The following is a 22785-nucleotide window of genomic DNA, read 5'->3' on the forward strand; positions in this document are numbered from 1 at the left end:
GAGGCTCTCCAAGGTTGAGGCGCTCGGCCCTAGTGGTAAGAGGAGGGACTACAGGCGGACCCGTGGATTCATGACAGGGAAACCCCGTGCAGCTGGGCTTTAACATTGAGCGCTCGGTTGCACTTCCGCATTTGACCACCAAAATATGGTGGTCAGATGTGGAAGTAGAGGGTTCTTCTGGCTGCTTCAAAACGCCACTGAGCAACTTCCACTGACATGAATAGCGGGGGGGGGGAGGGGCCGGTCTATCGCGCCGGTTCAGTCTCTATCCTTCTTTATGGTCCAAACAGTCAAATCCTTCTCTGCTCCGTTTCGGACCGGATCCAATCCTTTCGGGGCCGTTTCCGGGCGGGTGCGGCCAATTACAATGTTTCTCGGATCAAGTTGTTTCTATGTCAGTGCCTGGTGCACAACCTTTTTCATGTCAAGGACCCCCAGAATTATCTCTATTGGGCCATGGACCCCCATCTCAAAATATGTAGTTCCAGGGACCCCCCCAGAAGCCAATATTTTAGTTCGCTCTGAAATATATATTCAATGATTTGCGCCACATTTTAACGATTTTTCAAAAATAGCAGACCTACAAGCTCGTAGCGCGCCACTCGGTGGCGCGCTACGAGCTTGTAGATCTGCTATTTTTCAATAGCTAAATTATAACATGATGTTTAAAACACAAAGGGGTTCCCACCCAAAATGGGTTAATGCTGATATACTGTACTGTGTATATACTGCACTCTGTAATTCATTCCTACTAGTCCATAATATACCCGTTTGGGGATATGGCACAAAAGCATGTGCAGAGTTTGGGTTTATGGTAAATGGTAAATGGTGCATTTATATAGCGCCTTTATCCAAGGCGCTTTACATAGATTGTGCATTACATTCACCCATTCACACACCGATTGAGGCGGAAGCCATGCAAGGTACCAACCAGCACATCGGAAGCAATTTGGGGTTCAGAGTCTTGCCCAAGGACACTTCGACATGTAGACAGGATTCGAACCGCCGACCCATGGATCATTGGACGACCTGCTCTACCTCCTGAGCCACAGTTATGGATCCATGCTGTAGTCTTTTTGTAGTCTTTTTGTGTAACGGAGCTCTTTGAGGGAGGTCGTGTGTGACGTGGGCGTGTGGACACAGAGTAGAGAACTGAGCAGCTCTTTGAGGGAGTGTGTGTGTGTGTGTGTGTGTGTGTGTGTGTGTGTGTGTGACGAGGGCGTGTGTGGACACAGAGCAGAGAACTGAGCGGAGGAGGACAGGGTCCAATACTTATCATGTTAGACAGATGCTGCTGCCTCGTCACAGTTGTCCAGTTAGTGCTATTGGACACGACTCATGGAGTTTTGATCATTGCGTGGACCATTTCTGTCCCTGGGAAGTTCTCTCTCTCTCTGTGTGTGTGTGTGTGTGTGTGTGTGTGTGTGTGTGTGTGTGTGTGTGTGTGTGTGTGTGTGTGTGTGTGTGTGTGTGTGTGTGTGTGTGTGTGTGTGTGTGTGTGTGTGTGTGTGTGTGTGTGTGTGTGTGTGTGTGTGTGTGTGTGTGTGTGTGTGTGTGTGTGTGTGTGTGTGTGTGTGTGCGGAGCTAATCTTGTAATCCGCGGAACCGATCAGAGCCAATTGTTTGGATGGATGAAATATTCGGGCTGAAACTTTGGCCAAATTTACAAATGATAACTGACATCGTCATTGTGAAGTCATCTATATGCCAGAAATAAATGATAAAATATGAGCGCATGCCCCTCTGTTGTGACTAGTGCGGTATCCAAATTGAGTGAACTGTACTGTAGTCGTCCGGTGATTAGGAATTCACAAGAATACGATGGCGAACGTTCCAGACAACAGAGGCGGGAGGGGCAGGACCCTGCTGGCTGAACCAAAGCCAGCCCAGCAGGGTCCGGAACCCGGCTCCAAAACAGACCGGAACCCGGCTCCAAAACAGACCGGAACCCGGCTCCAAAACAGACCGGAAACATCATGGAAGCATTCCTGGCTTCATCCCAAAGGCCGTCTCCGGCCAGATTAGCCAAGTCCTACCAGGTGAAGATGTCCCCTTAATGAAAGCCATCCGACCCACTCCGAGCCCAACGGCCCAGAGCTCCACTGTGTCTTCACTCCCCTCCAGAAGCCATCCGACCCACTCCGAGCCCAACGGCCCAGAGCTCCACTGTGTCTTCACTCCGAGCCCAACGGCCCAGAGCTCCACTGTGTCTTCACTCCCCTCCAGAAGCCATCCGACCCACTCCGAGCCCAACGGCCCAGAGCTCCACTGTGTCTTCACTCCCCTCCAGAAGCCATCCGACCCACTCCGAGCCCAACGGCCCAGAGCTCCACTGTGTCTTCACTCCGAGCCCAACGGCCCAGAGCTCCACTGTGTCTTCACTCCCCTCCAGAAGCCATCCGACCCACTCCGAGCCCAACGGCCCAGAGCTCCACTGTGTCTTCACTCCCCTCCAGAAGCCATCCGACCCACTCCGAGCCCAACGGCCCAGAGCTCCACTGTGTCTTCACTCCCCTCCAGAAGCCATCCGACCCACTCCGAGCCCAACGGCCCAGAGCTCCACTGTGTCTTCACTCCCCTCCAGAAGCCATCCGACCCACTCCGAGCCCAACGGCCCAGAGCTCCACTGTGTCTTCACTCCCCTCCAGAAGCCATCCGACCCACTCCGAGCCCAACGGCCCAGAGCTCCACTGTGTCTTCATTCCCCTCCAGAAGCCATCCGACCCACTCCGAGCCCAACGGCCCAGAGCTCCACTGTGTCTTCACTCCCCTCCAGAAGCCATCCGACCCACTCCGAGCCCAACGGCCCAGAGCTCCACTGTGTCTTCACTCCGAGCCCAACGGCCCAGAGCTCCACTGTGTCTTCACTCCCCTCCAGAAGCCATCCGACCCACTCCGAGCCCAACGGCCCAGAGCTCCACTGTGTCTTCACTCCCCTCCAGAAGCCATCCGACCCACTCCGAGCCCAACGGCCCAGAGCTCCACTGTGTCTTCACTCCGAGCCCAACGGCCCAGAGCTCCACTGTGTCTTCACTCCCCTCCAGAAGCCATCCGACCCACTCCGAGCCCAACGGCCCAGAGCTCCACTGTGTCTTCACTCCCCTCCAGAAGCCATCCGACCCACTCCGAGCCCAACGGCCCAGAGCTCCACTGTGTCTTCACTCCCCTCCAGAAGCCATCCGACCCACTCCGAGCCCAACGGCCCAGAGCTCCACTGTGTCTTCACTCCCCTCCAGAAGCCATCCGACCCACTCCGAGCCCAACGGCCCAGAGCTCCACTGTGTCTTCACTCCCCTCCAGAAGCCATCCGACCCACTCCGAGCCCAACGGCCCAGAGCTCCACTGTGTCTTCATTCCCCTCCAGAAGCCATCCGACCCACTCCGAGCCCAACGGCCCAGAGCTCCACTGTGTCTTCACTCCCCTCCAGAAGTCAGAGCCAGAGTCAGGCCTTTAAAGCAGTGGCATTTGATGACAGTGATGATGATAATGATCTTAATCTTTGTGTAGGGCAAAAATAGCCGATTGGCTCGTCCACATAATATGACGTAAATTCTCCATTCATTGTCAATGGGAATTTAATGTTTATGTAAGACGAAAATCTACACTATAGTTGAATATAGGTTTTTGTGACATGAATAACAATTTCACGCATATTACCTCAGAATTGCTGAAGTGTAATTGATTAGTACTTTCACCTTTAACTCAAAAGATATTTACATACCTTCTAAATAGACATAATTGCACACAACACTAAATATGTAAGGGATATGAACAGTGTAATTATTACAGGTCATTGTTGAGAAATACACACAGAGGGATCTAAGCCACCCCCCGAAGGGGGTTTTATTTCTCTAACGACTGGCTCACTATTCATTACCCTGCTTATTACACGGCTACTTCATAAAGAAATGATTACAATGACACAAAATGTATCAACAAAACAATGTCATTGATTTTTAAATCATTTAATTTCCACCATGACATAGTATGTATATTTCTTGCCTGCATTGTCTTATTTTCTGGATGTATTTATCTTCTGGAATATATATATTTTCATAAAGGTTGCAATACATCAAAGCAAGTGTTTATTCATATGCGTGTAGACCCGGCTCCCGTTGACTTCAGTGCATTCCATCAACCCTTTGGCTGCAGTTTGCCTTTCCAGTGCAATTTAAACATTCAGTATCTGTCCAGGTAACTCCCGTTCCTCATTTACGTAGCCTTTCAGGAAAGCAGGAAAAACAAATTATGGTTAAAATTCTCGTTGGTTAGAGAGAAGAGAGTTGCCACCTGGCATCCCACAATGCAATGCTTTTCTAAGTGAAAAAGGAATAAATATTTGTCAGGAGAGTTTTGCCCAAACAAAGAGATGCATTCAACACAGTCAAATAAAACTAATCTCGCCAAAAGCAACACGATTGCGTGTGCATGTGTGTGTGCTTGTGCGACCTTGTGTGCGTGTGCACACATTTTCTCCAGTTGAGTGCAGCATAAAGAGAAAGAAAAAAGATTTGTCCATGCAGGTCAACTTGTTTCTTATCGGAAATGGGGGGGGGGGAGGGGGGGGGGGGGGGAGAGAGAGAGAGAGAGAGAGAGAGAGAGAGAGAAGACAATGAGTCGAGGGAGAGGGAGAGAGCGAGAGAGCGAGGGAGGGAGAGAGAGCGAGGGAGAGAGAGCGAGGGAGGGAGAGAGAGAGAGAGAGCGAGGGAGGGAGGGAGAGAGAGAGAGCGAGGGAGGGAGAGAGAGAGCGAGGGAGGGAGAGAGAGAGAGAGAGAGAGCGAGGGAGAGAGAGCGAGAGAGCGAGGGAGGGAGAGAGAGAGAGAGAGAGCGAGAGAGCGAGGGAGGGAGAGAGCGAGAGAGAGAGAGAGAGAGCGAGGGAGGGAGAGAGTGAGAGAGAGAGAGAGAGAGCGAGAGAGAGCGAGAGCGACAGAGAGAGAGAGAGAGAGAATGAGTCGAGAGATGAAGAGAGTCCTATTTATTGAGCTCTCTTTCTGCATAGCTGTCATTGCCTCGTCACCATGAGCTCCTGTCTGTCTCAGAGACAACTGGGCCAGCTCTCTGCTTAACTTTGACCTGTGGATAAGATGACACCTCTGCAGCTGATTGGAACGCAGGGACACTACTTTGGCTGCTGTAGTCTCAGGGGAGCACAGATGGATTTATTCCATACTGTACTGCCTGGAGCTTGAACTGCTGCTACTGAACATTGTTTGATCAGCTGAGTTTCCTCCATGGGTTTTTATACATGTTTCTATATTTATGTATTTGCTATCTACTGTATCTATGTAGATTATCTGGCTGCCTGGCTGGCTGTGTCATGAGATAAATGTTGGGTTGCCGTGGTATGTAGATACAGCTTGACTGAGTAATTGTCTATTAACTATTTCTGGTGAGTGGTGACTGATTTTGACTACTATCGTCAGAAGAAGAACAATATTGATAAGCTGAACTGCAGCCCTCAGAAACGGCTAGTTAGACATCATCACTGTCTTCATTTGAGGTCATCAGTGCCCTTCCCCTAGGTGGTTGGCTAAGGGTTAGGGTTAGGGTTAGGGTTAGGGTTAGGGTTAGGGTCTTCATTTGAGGTCATCAGTGCCCTTCCCCTAGGTGGTTGGCTAAGGGTTAGGGTTAGGGTTAGGGTTAGGGTCTTCATTTGAGGTCATCAGTGCCCTTCCCCTAGGTGGTTGGCTAAGGGTTAGGGTTAGGGTTAGGGTTAGGGTTAGGGTTAGGGTCTTCATTTGAGGTCATCAGTGCCCTTCCCCTAGGTGGTTGGCTAAGGGTTAGGGTTAGGGTTAGGGTTAGGGTCTTCATTTGAGGTCATCAGTGCCCTTCCCCTAGGTGGTTGGCTAAGGGTTAGGGTTAGGGTTAGGGTTAGGGTTAGGGTCTTCATTTGAGGTCATCAGTGCCCTTCCCCTAGGTGGTTGGCTAAAGGGCCTTTGTGTGGAGTTTGTCCCTCTCCCGTTTCATTTCAAGGACCCCCAGTTTGACATTCCTTAGTCTACGGACCCCCATTTAATGGCATTTTCTATCTCTGGGACCCCCAATCTATATTGTACAATCAATGTTAATTTAACTCAGAGTGTACAAATGGAACCAAATGGACCCGTTCCATTTGGTTCCTAACTATCCATCATAGCTGGGGATCCCGTGGTACTCCCTCAAGGACCCCACTTTGGGAACCACTGCCCTAGGGCAGGGGTTCTCAACCCGTGGGTCGCGACCCCTCGGGGGGTCGCCAAATTATTTTAGGGGGTCCCCAAATTATTTTCAAAAAAATAAAAAAATAAAGATTTTTTGATCTTTTTTTTCACGATTTTTCAAAAATAGCAGACCTACAAGCTCGTAGCGCGCCACTCGGTGGCGCGCTATGAGCTTGTAGATCTGCTATTTTTCATTAGCTAAATTATAACATAATGCTTAAAACACCAAAAGGGGTTCCCGCCCAAAATGGGTTAAGGTTATTGTAGTAGTCAATTTATATTGGGGGTCGGGAGGGGGCGGGGCGGGGGTCCCGAGACATTGCCAAAGCATTTCCGGGGGTCCCCGGCCAAAAACGTTGAGAACCCCTGCCCTAGGGAATGTACTGTACCCTCCAACTGGGGAAACTCCCCCCTGTCGGTTTAAAAGAACTGGGACCTCTCATGCATAGAAGGAAGCATGAGGTCAGTCCGTTGCTCTCCCCAGGTTGGTAGTATATTCAGTATTTAAGTCCGACGTCATTTTGTAGTCCTACGTTACGTCCGGGTCCAAGTGGCACCAGCTCCCGTCCGCATCTCATTGTAAATAGAATATCTAAACGCGTGAATCTTTTTACAATGACGTTATTTTTCAGAAAGGAAGCCATTGAGGGTTAAAATGGGTCTTAATGCTTCCAACTCGAGTAGAATTATTAATGTTTGTGTCCATGACAAAGAAAATATATGATGTTGAGACAATAAAGACTATTATTATCATTATTATTGAAGGTGGTTAACAGTCCATTTGCTCAGTACAATATTTCGGGTGCATATTTAGAATGTGTGCAGGGTTGAGTATGTTGAATCTAGTTTGCAATTAATGAGGATTTAGTTGGCACAATGAAATAAAATGGCGATAGTATTCCGTGTGGGGCAGACGGCCTGTCACAGCAAAATTTGGGAGAGCAGCAGCTTTGTTGTTGCGAGGAAAGCGGTAAAATTAGACTTTCGGGGTTGTTTTCATCTCAGATTTAGTCCGACGGAGCGTCTCAGTATAGCTCTATGGGGACACAAAAGCGACACAAAAGTAGGACCCGGAAGTATCTCTGGAGGGGGCGCTCACGTCACGGCTAAAATACTGAATAGCGCCCACGATTACACTAGACAATTGACAAAAATAGGTTACAAAAATCGTGGGATTAAAACATTTATAATGTATAAAAAAGAAACTGCTATTAGTAACTATGACCCTCTTGTCTTCCAGTGCCTCCAGTTCTGTCAGTGTTCCAGCCGTCCTTCAACGCCACCGCTGACTACCAGGAGTCAGTCACCTTCACCTGCATCACGTCTGGATCCCCTCAGCCCGACGTCACCTGGCACAGGTTGGTAGCACTCCGTTTAACCTGTTATTATTTTAACCCATTTCGACCTGAGATCAGATTCTAAAAATGTCTTCTACATCCTGACAGTTTTCTGAAAAAGCTATGTTTCTATGTCGGTCGTTCTTTGATTTTTCAAAAATAGCAGACCTACAAGCTCATAGCGCGCCACTCGGTGGCGCGCTATGAGCTTGTAGATCTGCTATTTTTCAATAGCTAAAGCATAACATAATGCTAACACCAAAAGGTGTTGACACATATTTATCTCCTCCAACATGAGGTCCTGTAATATTTGAATGATGCCGGGGGGGCGGGGCACTGCTGGTCTAGCGGTAATGATGCGGGCGGGGCACTGCTGGTCTAGATGAATGATGCCGGGCGGGGCACTGCTGGTCTAGCGGTAAAGGCGCGTACCACCACAGACCAAGGCGGAGATTTATGGTCTTGCTTTGATTCAGGGTCTCTGGTTTGATGTGTGTCCACCTTCTCTGCTCATATCATTGTCTGTTTCTTCTGTCTTGTCTAAATAAGCCAATGTGTTTTTTGTTTTTTAAGTGGTGCAAACCACTTCCTTAACCGTGACTATGTGTGTGGGTGGCTGGCTGGCTGGCTGGGTATGTCTGAGCACGAAAACAGCATGGTTGTGTTTCACCACCTGTGCGCAACCTAACACACACACAAACACACACGCACACATTAACTGTATATGTGATTTCAGCTCTACAGTAGAGGGACCCCCACACGGTAAATCTGTCATTTCTCAACCGTTTCGGACGCGGGGTGGCTCGCCGTGATCAATGCCATTTGGCTATTCTGAGTGGCCAAACAGCATTGACCACGCCTCCAGGTCTTAAGTTAAGTCATAAGACCTGGTACTGCCCACCGTTTGCCTATTTTCACCGAATGTTTGCCTGAATGGGCTCTATGCACACAGGCCATGTTGGAAAGAACACGGGCCCCTTCCCTACTTCCTTCACAGGCATTAAGAACACGGGCCCCTTCCCTACTTCCTTCACAGGAACACGGGCCCCTTCCCTACTTCCTAGAACACGGGCCCCTTCCCTACTTCCTAGAACACGGGCCCCTTCCCTACTTCCTAGAACACGGGCCCCTTCCCTACTTCCTTCACAGGCATTAAGAACACGGGCCCCTTCCCTACTTCCTAGAACACGGGCCCCTTCCCTACTTCCTAGAACACGGGCCCCTTCCCTACTTCCTAGAACACGGGCCCCTTCCCTACTTCCTAGAACACGGGCCCCTTCCCTACTTCCTAGAACACGGGCCCCTTCCCTACTTCCTTCACAGGCATTAAGAACACGGGCCCCTTCCCTACTTCCTAGAACACGGGCCCCTTCCCTACTTCCTTCACAGGCATTAAGAACACGGGCCCCTTCCCTACTTCCTTAAAGAACACGGGCCCCTTCCCTACTTCCTAGAACACGGGCCCCTTCCCTACTTCCTAGAACACGGGCCCCTTCCCTACTTCCTAGAACACGGGCCCCTTCCCTACTTCCTTCACAGGCATTAAGAACACGGGCCCCTTCCCTACTTCCTAGAACACGGGCCCCTTCCCTACTTCCTTCACAGGCATTAAGAACACGGGCCCCTTCCCTACTTCCTTAAAGAACACGGGCCCCTTCCCTACTTCCTTCACAGGCATTAAGAACACGGGCCCCTTCCCTACTTCCTTAAAGAACACGGGCCCCTTCCCTACTTCCTTCACAGGCATTAAGAACACGGGCCCCTTCCCTACTTCCTTAAAGAACACGGGCCCCTTCCCTACTTCCTTCACAGGCATTAAGAACACGGGCCCCTTCCCTACTTCCTTAAAGAACACGGGCCCCTTCCCTACTTCCTTAAAGAACACGGGCCCCTTCCCTACTTCCTTCACAGGCATTAAGAACACGGGCCCCTTCCCTACTTCCTTAAAGAACACGGGCCCCTTCCCTACTTCCTTCACAGGCATTAAGAACACGGGCCCCTTCCCTACTTCCTTAAAGAACACGGGCCCCTTCCCTACTTCCTTCACAGGCATTAAGAACACGGGCCCCTTCCCTACTTCCTTAAAGAACACGGGCCCCTTCCCTACTTCCTTAAAGAACACGGGCCCCTTCCCTACTTCCTTCACAGGCATTAAGAACACGGGCCCCTTCCCTACTTCCTTAAAGAACACGGGCCCCTTCCCTACTTCCTTCACAGGCATTAAGAACACGGGCCCCTTCCCTACTTCCTTAAAGAACACGGGCCCCTTCCCTACTTCCTTAAAGAACACGGGCCCCTTCCCTACTTCCTTCACAGGCATTAAGAACACGGGCCCCTTCCCTACTTCCTTCACAGGCATTAAGAACACGGGCCCCTTCCCTACTTCCTTCACAGGAACACGGGCCCCTTCCCTACTTCCTTCACAGGCATTAAGAACACGGGCCCCTTCCCTACTTCCTAAAGAACACGGGCCCCTTCCCTACTTCCTAGAACACGGGCCCCTTCCCTACTTCCTTCACAGGCATTAAGAACACGGGCCCCTTCCCTACTTCCTAAAGAACACGGGCCCCTTCCCTACTTCCTTCACAGGCATTAAGAACACGGGCCCCTTCCCTACTTCCTTCACAGGCATTAAGAACACGGGCCCCTTCCCTACTTCCTAAAGAACACGGGCCCCTTCCCTACTTCCTTCACAGGCATTAAGAACATGGGCCCCTTCCCTACTTCCTTCACAGGAACACGGGCCCCTTCCCTACTTCCTTCACAGGAACACGGGCCCCTTCCCTACTTCCTTCACAGGAACACGGGCCCCTTCCCTACTTCCTTCACAGGAACACGGGCCCCTTCCCTACTTCCTTCACAGGAACACGGGCCCCTTCCCTACTTCCTTCACAGGCATTAAAGAACACGGGCCCCTTCCCTACTTCCTAGAACACGGGCCCCTTCCCTACTTCCTAGAACACGGGCCCCTTCCCTACTTCCTAGAACACGGGCCCCTTCCCTACTTCCTAGAACACGGGCCCCTTCCCTACTTCCTAGAACACGGGCCCCTTCCCTACTTCCTAGAACACGGGCCCCTTCCCTACTTCCTAGAACACGGGCCCCTTCCCTACTTCCTTCACAGGCATTACCACCACTGATGAAAGAACACGGGCCCCTTCCCTACTTCCTTCACAGGAACACGGGCCCCTTCCCTACTTCCTTCACAGGCATTAAGAACACGGGCCCCTTCCCTACTTCCTTCACAGGAACACGGGCCCCTTCCCTACTTCCTTCACAGGAACACGGGCCCCTTCCCTACTTCCTTCACAGGAACACGGGCCCCTTCCCTACTTCCTTCACAGGAACACGGGCCCCTTCCCTACTTCCTTCACAGGAACACGGGCCCCTTCCCTACTTCCTTCACAGGAACACGGGCCCCTTCCCTACTTCCTTCACAGGAACATGGGCCCCTTCCCTACTTCCTAGAACACGGGCCCCTTCCCTACTTCCTTCACAGGAACATGGGCCCCTTCCCTACTTCCTAGAACACGGGCCCCTTCCCTACTTCCTTCACAGGAACACGGGCCCCTTCCCTACTTCCTTCACAGGAACACGGGCCCCTTCCCTACTTCCTTCACAGGAACACGGGCCCCTTCCCTACTTCCTTCACAGGAACACGGGCCCCTTCCCTACTTCCTTCACAGGAACACGGGCCCCTTCCCTACTTCCTTCACAGGAACACGGGCCCCTTCCCTACTTCCTTCACAGGAACACGGGCCCCTTCCCTACTTCCTTCACAGGAACACGGGCCCCTTCCCTACTTCCTTCACAGGAACACGGGCCCCTTCCCTACTTCCTTCACAGGCATTACCACCACTGATGCCAATGAAGGCTCTGTTCCATTCTGGTCAAACAGAGACAAGGGTGTTGCTATTGTGCATGTTGGCTCACTGGAAACACTCTGCTACACCAGTGGGTCACAAGGTGTCCTTGAGGCGCTATTATGTATCCCACCTCAGTTCTAGGAAAGCCCTGCTGTGATTGGCCAGTAGTCGTTGTGATTGACAGTTCTCGTTTTTGCGACCAGTCATTAGTCCTACAACTACAACCTATCTCAAACCCTCACCCTAAACCTAACCTCCCACAGGGCAGCACACCTAAACCTAACCTTAACTCATGTCTAACCAATGACTAGTCTAAACTAAGTATGCACCCCCCTAAACCTAACACGAACGGCCTAACCTCAGTAAAACGATGCCTTCCCGGGAGCCAATCAGACACATGGTGAGGCGGGTCTACCCTAGAACGTTGGTGGGATTCATAATCACGCGTCCTTGAGTGGGTTCCAAATGGCCCTGTATGGGTTTGTAATTCTGAGAGTGTGCACATGGAGCCAACATAACATTTGTACACTCTTTGGAGTCCTTGAAATTAAAAAGTTTGTGAACCACCGTACACTAAATGAAATAGAGCCTAGTATCATCGGTAACACGTCCTGTGAAGGAAGTATAGGGAAGGGTCCCGGGAGGAGGAAGTATAGGGAAGGGGCCCGGGAGGAGGAAGTATAGGGAAGGGGCCCGGGAGTAGGAAGTATAGGGAAGGGGCCCGGGAGGAGGAAGTATAGGGAAGGGGCCCGGGAGGAGGAAGTATAGGGAAGGGGCCTGGGAGTAGGAAGTATAGGGAAGGGGCCCGGGAGTAGGAAGTATAGGGAAGGGGCCTGGGAGGAGGAAGTATAGGGAAGGGGCCCGGGAGGGAGGAAGTATAGGGAAGGGGCCCGGGAGGAGGAAGTATAGGGAAGGGGCCCGGGAGGAGGAAGTATAGGGAAGGGGCCCGGGAGGAGGAAGTATAGGGAAGGGGCCCGGGAGTAGGAAGTATAGGGAAGGGGCCCGGGAGGAGGAAGTATAGGGAAGGGGCCCGGGAGGAGGAAGTATAGGGAAGGGGCCCGGGAGTAGGAAGTATAGGGAAGGGGCCCGGGAGGAGGAAGTATAGGGAAGGGGCCCGGGAGTAGGAAGATGTATTCTGTGTGCATCGAGCCCCATTGGGATGCTAGGCTAAGGGTTCATGGGGGTTGAAACCTTTGAGGTATACCTTCTGCCACGCGTGATTTATTTTCACATTACCGTGCCCTTGTTGCGTCTACCACTCCGCTCTGTTGTTTAATGGCTGTGGACGTTTCAGCCTCTCACACACTTCAGTCAGTATTTCTCGTCCAAAATCATTGCATGTTAAAAAAATAAATACAACCTCACATTGTCGTGTCATGTTTACACACACACACACACACACACCTGCCTCTGGAACTGTCGTCCCAATATTTCAGATCAGGTTCAATATATATTGCACTACGTTTTTTCTTTTTCTTTTTTCTGCATCTGTCAACTTCCAGTCTCTATTTTGTGTTTCAAGGTGGGTGTGTGTGTGTGCGCGCGTGCATGCGTGTGTGTGTGTGTGTGTGTGTGTGTGTGTGTGTGTGTGTATGCGTGCATGCGCGCGTGAGTGTGTGCGCACGTGTGTATGCCGGTCGCTGTTCAGCATCAATTGAGTTGCGGAAATTGGTTTTCTTTTTAATATGTGACTCCAGTATTGCTAGCAAATCATCAAACCCGGGCGGCCGGGCCACTGAAATGAACCTTGAAACGATGTGGATAATTCCACAGGTCCTTGCTCAGCAGGTGAAACTGTCTCCTCGCTCTTTACCTGCGGGACCAAATATTATATTTCCTTTTTATTTTGTCTGTTTTCAACCACAAAATCACCCTCGCTGCTGCTGACTCAGTTCTGTTTTGTCCTGCGAAACAATGTACAAGGTTTCTGTGCGAATGTTATCGAATGATGAATGAAAAGACAATTTGTATTTGGCTGCCCCCCCCATCTGAAAAGATTTTGTTCCAGACACGCACATTTGAATTATTTTATTTGGATCTGCACAAGAGGCGCAATACAATAGACCCAAACACTGATCAGAATTAGGTTACATTATATGGTCCAACCAGATATAACTGCTGCACATGCTTAACACACAGAGGGAAAAAAAGATGGCACATGATGACACGCACGCACGCACGCACGCACGCACACACACACACACACACACACACACACAGTCGCTGCAGGAGATACAAATCACAGAATCACCCTGGATGTAAACACTTTTCTTTTGACGTCGCCTCCCTCCTCCTCCTCCTCCTCCTCCTCCTCCTCCCTCGAGAGCTCCCACTTGCATGTCCTCTCAGTGTGTGTGTGGTTTCCTTTCAGCATGGGGGCTTCACAGCATGGGGAGAACGGATATACATCAACGCTGATCTCAGATCCAAATATTGTACTTTTACTCCACTACATTTGACAGCTTTTCCCTCTAGTTACTTTGTAGATTTGGATTATTATTACAAATCATACATTACCCACTTCAGCACTATACATCAGCAGTCTTACCCAAGTTACCCAGACAGCAGAGAGCTCTAGGACTCAGAGCAGCAGTCATACCCAGACAGCAGAGAGCTCTAGGACTCAGAGCAGCAGTCTTACCCAGACAGACAGCAGAGAGCTCTAGGACTCAGAGCAGCAGTCGTACCCAGACAGACAGCAGAGAGCTCTAGGACTCAGAGCAGCAGTCTTACCCAGACAGACAGCAGAGAGCTCTAGGACTCAGAGCAGCAGTCGTACCCAGACAGACAGCAGAGAGCTCTAGGACTCAGAGTAGCAGTCATACCCAGACAGACAGCAGAGAGCTCTAGGACTCAGAGCAGCAGTCGTACCCAGACAGACAGCAGAGAGCTCTAGGACTCAGAGCAGCAGTCGTACCCAGACAGCAGAGAGCTGTAGGACTCAGAGCAGCAGTCGTACCCAGACAGCAGAGAGCTCTAGGACTCAGAGCAGCAGTCTTACCCAGACAGCAGAGAGCTCTAGGACTCAGAGCAGCAGTCGTACCCAGACAGACAGCAGAGAGCTCTAGGACTCAGAGCAGCAGTCGTACCCAGACAGCAGATAGCTCTAGGACTCAGAGCAGCAGTCTTACCCAGACAGCAGAGAGCTCTAGGACTCAGAGTAGCAGTCTTACCCAGACAGACAGCAGAGAGCTCTAGGACTCAGAGCAGCAGTCTTACCCAGACAGACAGCAGAGAGCTCTAGGACTCAGAGCAGCAGTCGTACCCAGACAGACAGCAGAGAGCTCTAGGACTCAGAGCAGCAGTCGTACCCAGACAGCAGAGAGCTCTAGGACTCAGAGCAGCAGTCGTACCCAGACAGACAGCAGAGAGCTCTAGGACTCAGAGTAGCAGATTTACCCAGACAGCAGAGAGCTCTAGGACTCAGAGTAGCAGTCTTACCCAGACAGCAGAGAGCTCTAGGACTCAGAGCAGCAGTCGTACCAGCAGTGGTGAGCGCACTTCATGGCGTGCTCTGCTTGCGCACACGTATAGGCCATACATGGCCTACTTGTGTGCAGGGCACAAGTTGGCATCTCGAGAGAGTGCATTTCTTGTTTCCATTGGGGTCCTGTTGTTGTACTAAATTAATCGAGTTTTGTACTAAATTCATTGAAAATATACAACAGTTCCAGTGTGCGTGCGTGCATGTATGATGTAATTTAATTCCCATATAATTGTGTAATCTCCAAAAGTAATAAAATCATAGAACCGTAACATGAACTATCCGTGTAAATGATTGTCACTACAGAACAGCTTGTTTGTTCCATCAGTTTTCAGACAGTTGTCACATTTAGGTGTCACAGCACCTAAATGTGCTGTCACAGCTGTCTTGTTGTCAGTGACAACAAGACAGCTGTGACACAATAGAAATAAACAAATAAAATATAGCAGCTAATATAAGCCACTGACAACTTGTCACATTCGGTTAATTAGTGCTGCTATATTGTATTTTTGTGCTCATTTTGCATTTTTTCGTATTTGTCATATGTCTAACTCGGCACCATTGATTGATTGATTGATTGAATACGTTATTGGTATAAATGTAAACGGTACAGGGTACAGTCAAACACACGACCAAAGGGATCTCCGAAAATATTTCGGTATTCAATCAATTCATTGTCATGACATGAAAAATAAAACACAATTCAAATCATCATAAAAACTAAAAAAAGATGAAGGAGATTGAACAATGTACAAGGTTTCTGTGCGAATTTTATCGAATGATGAATGAAAAGACAATCTGTATTTGGCTGCCCCCCCATCTGAAAAGATTTTGTTCCAGACACGCACATTTGAATTATTTTGGATCTACATGAAAAATAAAACACAATTCAAATCATCATAAAAACTAAAAAAAGATGAAGGAGATTGAAAATAAGGGTTCCAGAAAGGGGGGCACGGTGGCACAGTCTCCTCACAGCTAGAAGGTTCTGGGTTCGAATTCCCGCTGGGTGCGTGTTCTCTCCTCCTCACCATCCTCATGGTGAGGTTGGCGAAAGGGCCTTTCTGTGTGGAGTTTGCATGTTCTCCCCATGTAGGGAGCCTCACAATCCTGGTCTCTATACTGCCTCCCGCTGGCCAGCCGGGGCGCCTGATGGAGGGGAAAGGAAGCGGCAGCGGGAATGTAGCTCCCAGGATTACATTAGATCACTGATTTTCAACCCTTTTCATATCAAGGCCCATTATTATACTTCTTTTAAATTAAGTAATGTAGATGTTTAACAATAATTTTACTCTTGAGAGTGTAAAATGAAACCAAATGGTTTCATTTTACACTCAAGAGTTAAAGATAATACTGTATACGGGTTAAATATCTAATAAGGGTCCATTTGGTTAACTCTCCATCATTTAGCTGGGGACCATCATGGAACCCCCTCAAGGACCACTGGTTGAAAACCACTGCATTAGAAAATTGTCACTGGGTGAAAATAAACTGGTTACAAAAATTCTGGGATACAAAAATACAAAAGAATAAGGGTTCACCCTTTTATTAAAATAAATGATGATGATGATGATGATCACTTCCTTGTCTTTCTCGTGTTGTCCAGGAGAGGTCAGCAGCTGCAGCAGCAGCAGGAGAAGTACGTGATCTTGGGTCTGGAGGCTGGGCGGAGCACTCTGACCATCCACGGCATCCGCCAGGAGGACGGAGGCACCTACACCTGCAGAGCCACCAACAAGGCCGGCTCCCAGGAGCGAGAGCTCCTCCTCAAAGTGTTTGGTAAGGGAAGCCTCCCGTGTAGAGAGCTCCTCCTCAAAGTGTTTGGTAAGGGAAGCCTCCCGTGTAGAGAGCTCCTCCTCAAAGTGTTTGGTAAGGGAAGCCTCCCGTGTAGAGAGCTCCTCCTCAAAGTGTTTGGAAAGGGAAGCCTCCCGTGTAGCTCCTCCTCAAAGTGTTTGGTAAGGGAAGCCTCCCGTGTAGAGAGCTCCTCCTCAAAGTGTTTGGTAAGGGAAGCCTCCCGTGTAGAGAGCTCCTCCTCAAAGTGTTTGGTAAGGGAAGCCTCCCGTGTAGAGAGCTCCTCCTCAAAGTGTTTGGTAAGGGAAGCCTCCCGTGTAGCTCCTCCTCAAAGTGTTTGGTAAGGGAAGCCTCCCGTGTAGAGAGATCCTCCTCAAAGTGTTTGGTAAGGGAAGCCTCCCGTGTAGAGAGATCCTCCTCAAAGTGTTTGGTAAGGGAAGCCTCCCGTGTAGAGAGCTCCTCCTCAAAGTGTTTGGTAAGGGAAGCCTCCCGTGTAGAGAGCTCCTCCTCAAAGTGTTTGGTAAGGGAAGCCTCCCGTGTAGAGAGCTCCTCCTCAAAGTGTTTGGTAAGGGAAGCCTCCCGTGTAGCTCCTCCTCAAAGTGTTTGGTAAGGGAAGCCTCCCGTGTAGAGAGATCCTCCTCAAAGTGTTTGGTAAGGGAAGCCTCCCGTGTAGAGAGATCCTCCTCAAAGTGTTTGGTAAGGGAAGCCTCCCGTGTAGAGAGATCCTCCTCAAAGTGTTTGGTAAGGGAAGCCTCCCGTGTAGAGAGATCCTCCTCAAAGTGTTTGGTAAGGGAAGCCTCCCGTGTAGAGAGCTCCTCCTCAAAGTGTTTGGTAAGGGAAGCCTCCCGTGTAGCTCCTCCTCAAAGTGTTTGGTAAGGGAAGCCTCCCGTGTAGAGAGCTCCTCCTCAAAGTGTTTGGTAAGGGAAGCCTCCCGTGTAGCTCCTCCTCAAAGTGTTTGGTAAGGGAAGCCTCCCGTGTAGCTCCTCCTCAAAGTGTTTGGTAAGGGAAGCTTCCCGTGCAGTGGTGGGAAAAGCTACTCAAATGTTTTAAGTATCAATACTGCTGTTACTTGTAAGGCCTCACTCAGACCTTTACTGCATTGCTGTATGCTTGTTGGATGAATGTTGTGTAGTGTCATGGCCGCCCCAATGCATTTCCAATGGAAGTCACATGGTTTGTAGTCCACATTTTGGACTACAAGCTGTTGTATGGCTTTCGGCTGTGTTTCGACTGCGCCCCTCCCCCTCATACAACACAAATGTTGTGTCAAACCATGTGACTCCCATTGGAAATGCATTGGGGCGGCCATGACACTACACAACATTCATCCAACAAGCATACAGCAATGCAGTAAAGGTCTGAGTGAGGCCTAACAGCGGATTCAAAATGTATACTTGAGTAAAAGTGCAAAAGTGTATTGGTATCAATTCAAAATATAAGTAACAAAAGTACAAAGTGCTCATTATGCAGAATGTCGCAGAATGCTTGTAGATCGGCTATTTTCAAATGGCCGAAAGGTATAGCGCTGTAGTGGTTACTCTGTTTTAAAGGTATAGCGCTGTAGTGGTTACTCTGTTTTAAAGGTATAGCGCTGTAGTGGTTACTCTGTTTTAAAGGTATAGCGCTGTAGTGGTTACTCTGTTTTAAAGGTATAGCGCTGTAGTGGTTACTCTGTTTTAAAGGTATAGCGCTGTAGTGGTTACTCTGTTTTGTAATAATAATCAAAATTTACAAAGCAACTAGTAGCTAAGGTTTTAAATACATGTGGTGGAGTAAAAATACAATATTTGGATTATTTGCCTGTAGTGGAGTAGAAATAAAAGTACTGGAAATTTGAAATACTCAAGTAAAGTAAAGGCACCAAAATCTGTATGGCTTTTTGGGAACATGACACTCTTGCTGTTGTATTATTGTGGTACAATATATGTTCCATAGTGGTGGATAGATGAGATGATAGATGAGCCACCCCTTGGGGCTTGAAAGGTTTATGAGCTATACGCGTTGCATTTATGTCACCTTAAATCACTGACGTATACAGCACTGCGTTGATCAAAACAAAACAAAATAAAATATTATATCGCCTGCTTGATTCCCATTGGATAGAAATGCATCCTGGAATGCGAGCAATGTCATCAATGTGATTCATTTAATTTCAAAAGAGATATCGCATTTCATTTACTGAAACACCGAATATGAGATCCTCATACACAAAAACAGTTTGTAATTATTATTTTCATGAAGCTCTGAGCTGTAGTTCTCTTCTCCCGCCACCGTGAAATTACATGGAGATTTATACGCCATTCATCAACAACGTGTCAAGTCGAGAGAAGCACTCGTTCTTCAGAATGTACAGTTTAATGAAGGTAACAGGGGGAGTTTTGTTTTGCAACGGGAGGTATGGGGTGTAGCTGTAAGTTAGTTTTATTGTCCTTGACAGCCCGTGCGGGGGAGGGGCACAGGGAATGTACTGTACAAAAGCTGATGTGCTTGCTATGTATGTATTGTGTACGTGCACATGCATATTGCCCCTGCTAACAAACGACAGCCTAGAATTACGTATGAAAGTAAGAAATGTCAGTCCTGCTTGTGCACGATTCCAGTAAGTAGCCTAATAATATCTGAGGTGCCACCACTCGCATTACAAGTATTAAAATTCAGTTTGAGTTTAGGTCAAAAAATAGTCTTGCTGCAGAATGTTGGCTGTCATGGATACAGTAATTGGTAGCCAAGCTATTCCAGTATCTCAGCAAGAATGCTAAGAATTACTACCATAGCAAAGCTATACTCTCCACAGACAAGTGCTTTAATTGCCTTTGTGGACATTCATTAAATCTATTAAATATAAAGACACCAAACTGCTTAGCTGGCTAATACGTTGTTAATGCAACTGAGATAGTGGATGGTAAAACAAGTGTTCTAACTATGGCAATTCAATTAAAGGTCTGATCATTTGCTGATCTTCTAATGCTAATTTCCAGGCTATTGCCAAACAATGCCCTGCCACCAATAAGAGTGATGATGTGGGTGGACTGGACCGCGGTCGAACTGGACCAGTTTTCAGAATCTATTCAGCTGCTGCCAGAAGAGCAGCCCTTTGTTGAGCGCTCTCGGTGAGGATCGAAGGTTTTCTCCTCCCAGCTTGAGTTACAGCTTGTTGTTGCAGCAACTACTTTTGGTCTCGTCATTCAAAAAACCGTATTGCTTGGGGGAAGTACAGCTGCTACAGAGTCTAACAGTACTTCTCTTAATGGCCTTCTGGATGCGGAACAACTCGTCTCCGCCAGGCCTAAGGCGTGGACGAGAATGTTTGGTCCCGCCCCTGTCTGTGGACATCTCCGGCACCATTGGTCCGATCGACGTGAGACTTTACTGTGGACACACACACACACACACACCTTGAGGAAGAAAGAAAGTGGAGATTATGTGGTGGTGAATTATGAGTAATGTACATAACTATGTATGTACCATTAATATGTGTATCTTATTCAGTTCGTCCACTCCACGCCTGAGCAAAGACTGAGCTGAACTGTCTCGGGAGGTAGAAATGTCTAACTGTGTTGGTCAGCAGCTGGAAGTTTGAAGAACCGACCGGGGAAACGGTCCAGAACCGAGCGGGGAAACGGTCCAGCATGCTGGACCGTGGAGTGACGGGCATGCTGGACTCCAGCCATGCGTGTCTCATTGAATGCCAGAGAACACAGAAGTACCTCATTTCCCGCTGGTGTTTAATCTGTGCGTGCAGCTTGTTTAGATCATTTTGGAGGGACTGAACATTTGGCTAGCAGAATGCTACGGGCAGAGGAGGTTTGTTGTTTTCTCTGCCGGGCTGTGCAGTCCTGGGTTTTCCTCCGGTGACGACGAGCAAGTAAACAAAGTACCCATGGGGGAGTGCGTCGTCCATGGACCGTGATGATGCCAAAAGTTGGCTTAAACTTAAAAGTCTGAAATGGCTGACAATCTCCAAGTGTTTGTCGGAAGATCTGTCAGAATGTTTAATGAGTCTGTCTTGAAGCGACAAGAGTATTAATAAGAACATGTTAAGATGTTAACTTTTTTTTTAAATACGAGAGCATCATAGGTCTATGGTATTTTTAAACTTTTCTTTTTTGGCGCTAGCCCCTCCAATGCATGGCTTTTTAAATTACATCATAAGGCAGCCAAGTCTATGGACTATTAATGTTTGTTTAGGGTTCTAAATATCATGTGGCCAATATAAATACATGGTTTCGTTTTATACAATAACACACTGACTGCATTCATGTCTCGCAGTATATTAACATAAGAGAGCTGTCTGGCGCTTATAGACAGCTATATGTTGTTCTGTACCTATCTCGTACCGACTCGACCTCGACTCGGTCTTGCCTCCCGTTGATCTCAGCCTCAGTCTCGACTTTGAATCGACCTCCTCCCACACTCGGTCTTGCCTCCCGTTGGTTTGAATCGGCCTCCTCCCACACTCGGTCTTGACTCGGAATCGACTACAACACTACTCTTGACCATGCTCTCTCTCTCTCTCTCTCTCTCTCTCTCTCTCTCTCTCTCTCTCTCTCTCTCTCTCTCTCTCCATCCTCCAGTCCAGCCTCACATCACTCAGCTCCGTAACGTGACGGCGGTGGAGGGCAGTGCAGCCATGATCTCCTGCGTGTCCGAGGGAGAACCCATGCCTGACATCTCCTGGAGGAGAGCCAGCGACGGACACACCTTCACCCACGGAGACAAGGTATGTGTGTGGAAAGGTTGGGGTGTGTGAACAAACAGTGGTGGAAAAAGTACTCTCATCATGTTTTACTCAAGTATAAGGGGCTATCGCCTCACAGCTATAGAAGGTCCTGGGTTCGATTCCCGCTGGGGACGATGTGCGGGCGCGTTCTCTCCTTGTGTCATCAGTGCTCATACCCTAGGCGTGGTTGGCGATAGGGCTTTTCTGTGTGGAGTTTGCATGTTCTGCCCGTGTCCCTATAGGGCATGGGGTTCTCAACCTGTGGGTCGCGACCCCTCAGGGGGGTCGCTAAATAATTTTGGGGTGTCCCCAAATTATTTAGTACACATAGTACATGCATACACCTTCTCTAATGTATATCTGGTTTCAGTATTTATTAAGGTTATTGTAGCAGTCAATTTATATTGGGGGTCGGGAGGGGGCGGGGCGGGGGTCCCGAGACATTGCCAAAGCATTTCCGGGGGTCCTCGGCCAAAAAAGTAGGGTCCGGGGACCTCCAGGGGTCCTTGAGGGAGTTCCAGGGGGTCCCCAGCTAAATGATAGTTAGGAACCAAATGGACTTTTATGGATCTGCAACTCTGAGAGTGTACAAAGGGATCCAAATAGACCCGGCCCGTTAGGGTCCATTTGGTTCCATGTGTACACTCTGGATGGATCCAAATAGACCGGCCCGTTAGGGTCCATTTGGTTCCATGTGTACACTCTCAGAGTTAGATTAACATTGATTTCACAATATAAATTGGGGTGCCATAGATATAAATTCCATTAAATGGGGATCCGTAGCCTAACGCATGTCAAACTGGGGGTAAATCAATGCTAGAGTCATCAAAATCATCTCTTAGGGGGTCCTTGGCATATATTTTCAAATGGGGGTCCGCAGACTAATAAATGTGGATTTGGGGGTCCTTGACATGAAAAACGTTGAGAACCACTGCCATAGTGTAGGTACCCTCACACGAAACATACAGTAATCCTGGTCTCTATACTGCCTCCCCCTGGTCACTGATGGAGGGGAAAGGAAAAAGTTTGATTAACGTGTTCCTTCCATGGGCTACATCCACTTGTCAGGTGAAAAGAAGCGGCTTGGACTCCTCATGCATAGAAGGAAGCATGAGGTCAGTCCTTTGCTCTCCTCACGTTGGCAGAGGAAGTGTAGTGCCCACTGCCCAGGACTACACTAGACAATTGACACTGGGTGAAAACAATGGGTTACAAATATTGTGGGATAAAAATGTAATAACAAATTAAAAGAAGTTTGAGAACCACTGATGTAACACGATGCGTTTGGATTTGCATGCTCGTCGATGCATCCAGTGTTGGTCTCTCCAGATAATTAAATGAAAAGGGTAATTCCCTTTTGTGAGGTATTATAACTGTTACCATGGA

At 48.8% G+C, this 22785-nt stretch overlaps 1 protein-coding gene across 3 annotated transcripts in view; it reads left to right on the top strand.

The window, feature by feature from the left end:
* ncam2 (neural cell adhesion molecule 2) overlaps positions 1-22785 on the top strand; it is a 335099-nt gene that overhangs the window by 249393 nt on the left and 62921 nt on the right. For all 3 annotated transcript variants that reach the window (XM_079495445.1, XM_079495443.1, XM_079495444.1), the window contains exons 6-8: positions 7442-7559; positions 16495-16667; positions 21254-21399. In XM_079495445.1, the coding sequence (XP_079351571.1) occupies positions 7442-7559; positions 16495-16667; positions 21254-21399 (437 nt within the window). The remainder of the gene's footprint in view (positions 1-7441; positions 7560-16494; positions 16668-21253; positions 21400-22785) is intronic.

This window comes from Electrona antarctica (genome assembly GCF_951216825.1).
Source record: "Electrona antarctica genome assembly, chromosome: 24".
NCBI classification, from domain to species: domain Eukaryota; kingdom Metazoa; phylum Chordata; class Actinopteri; order Myctophiformes; family Myctophidae; genus Electrona; species Electrona antarctica.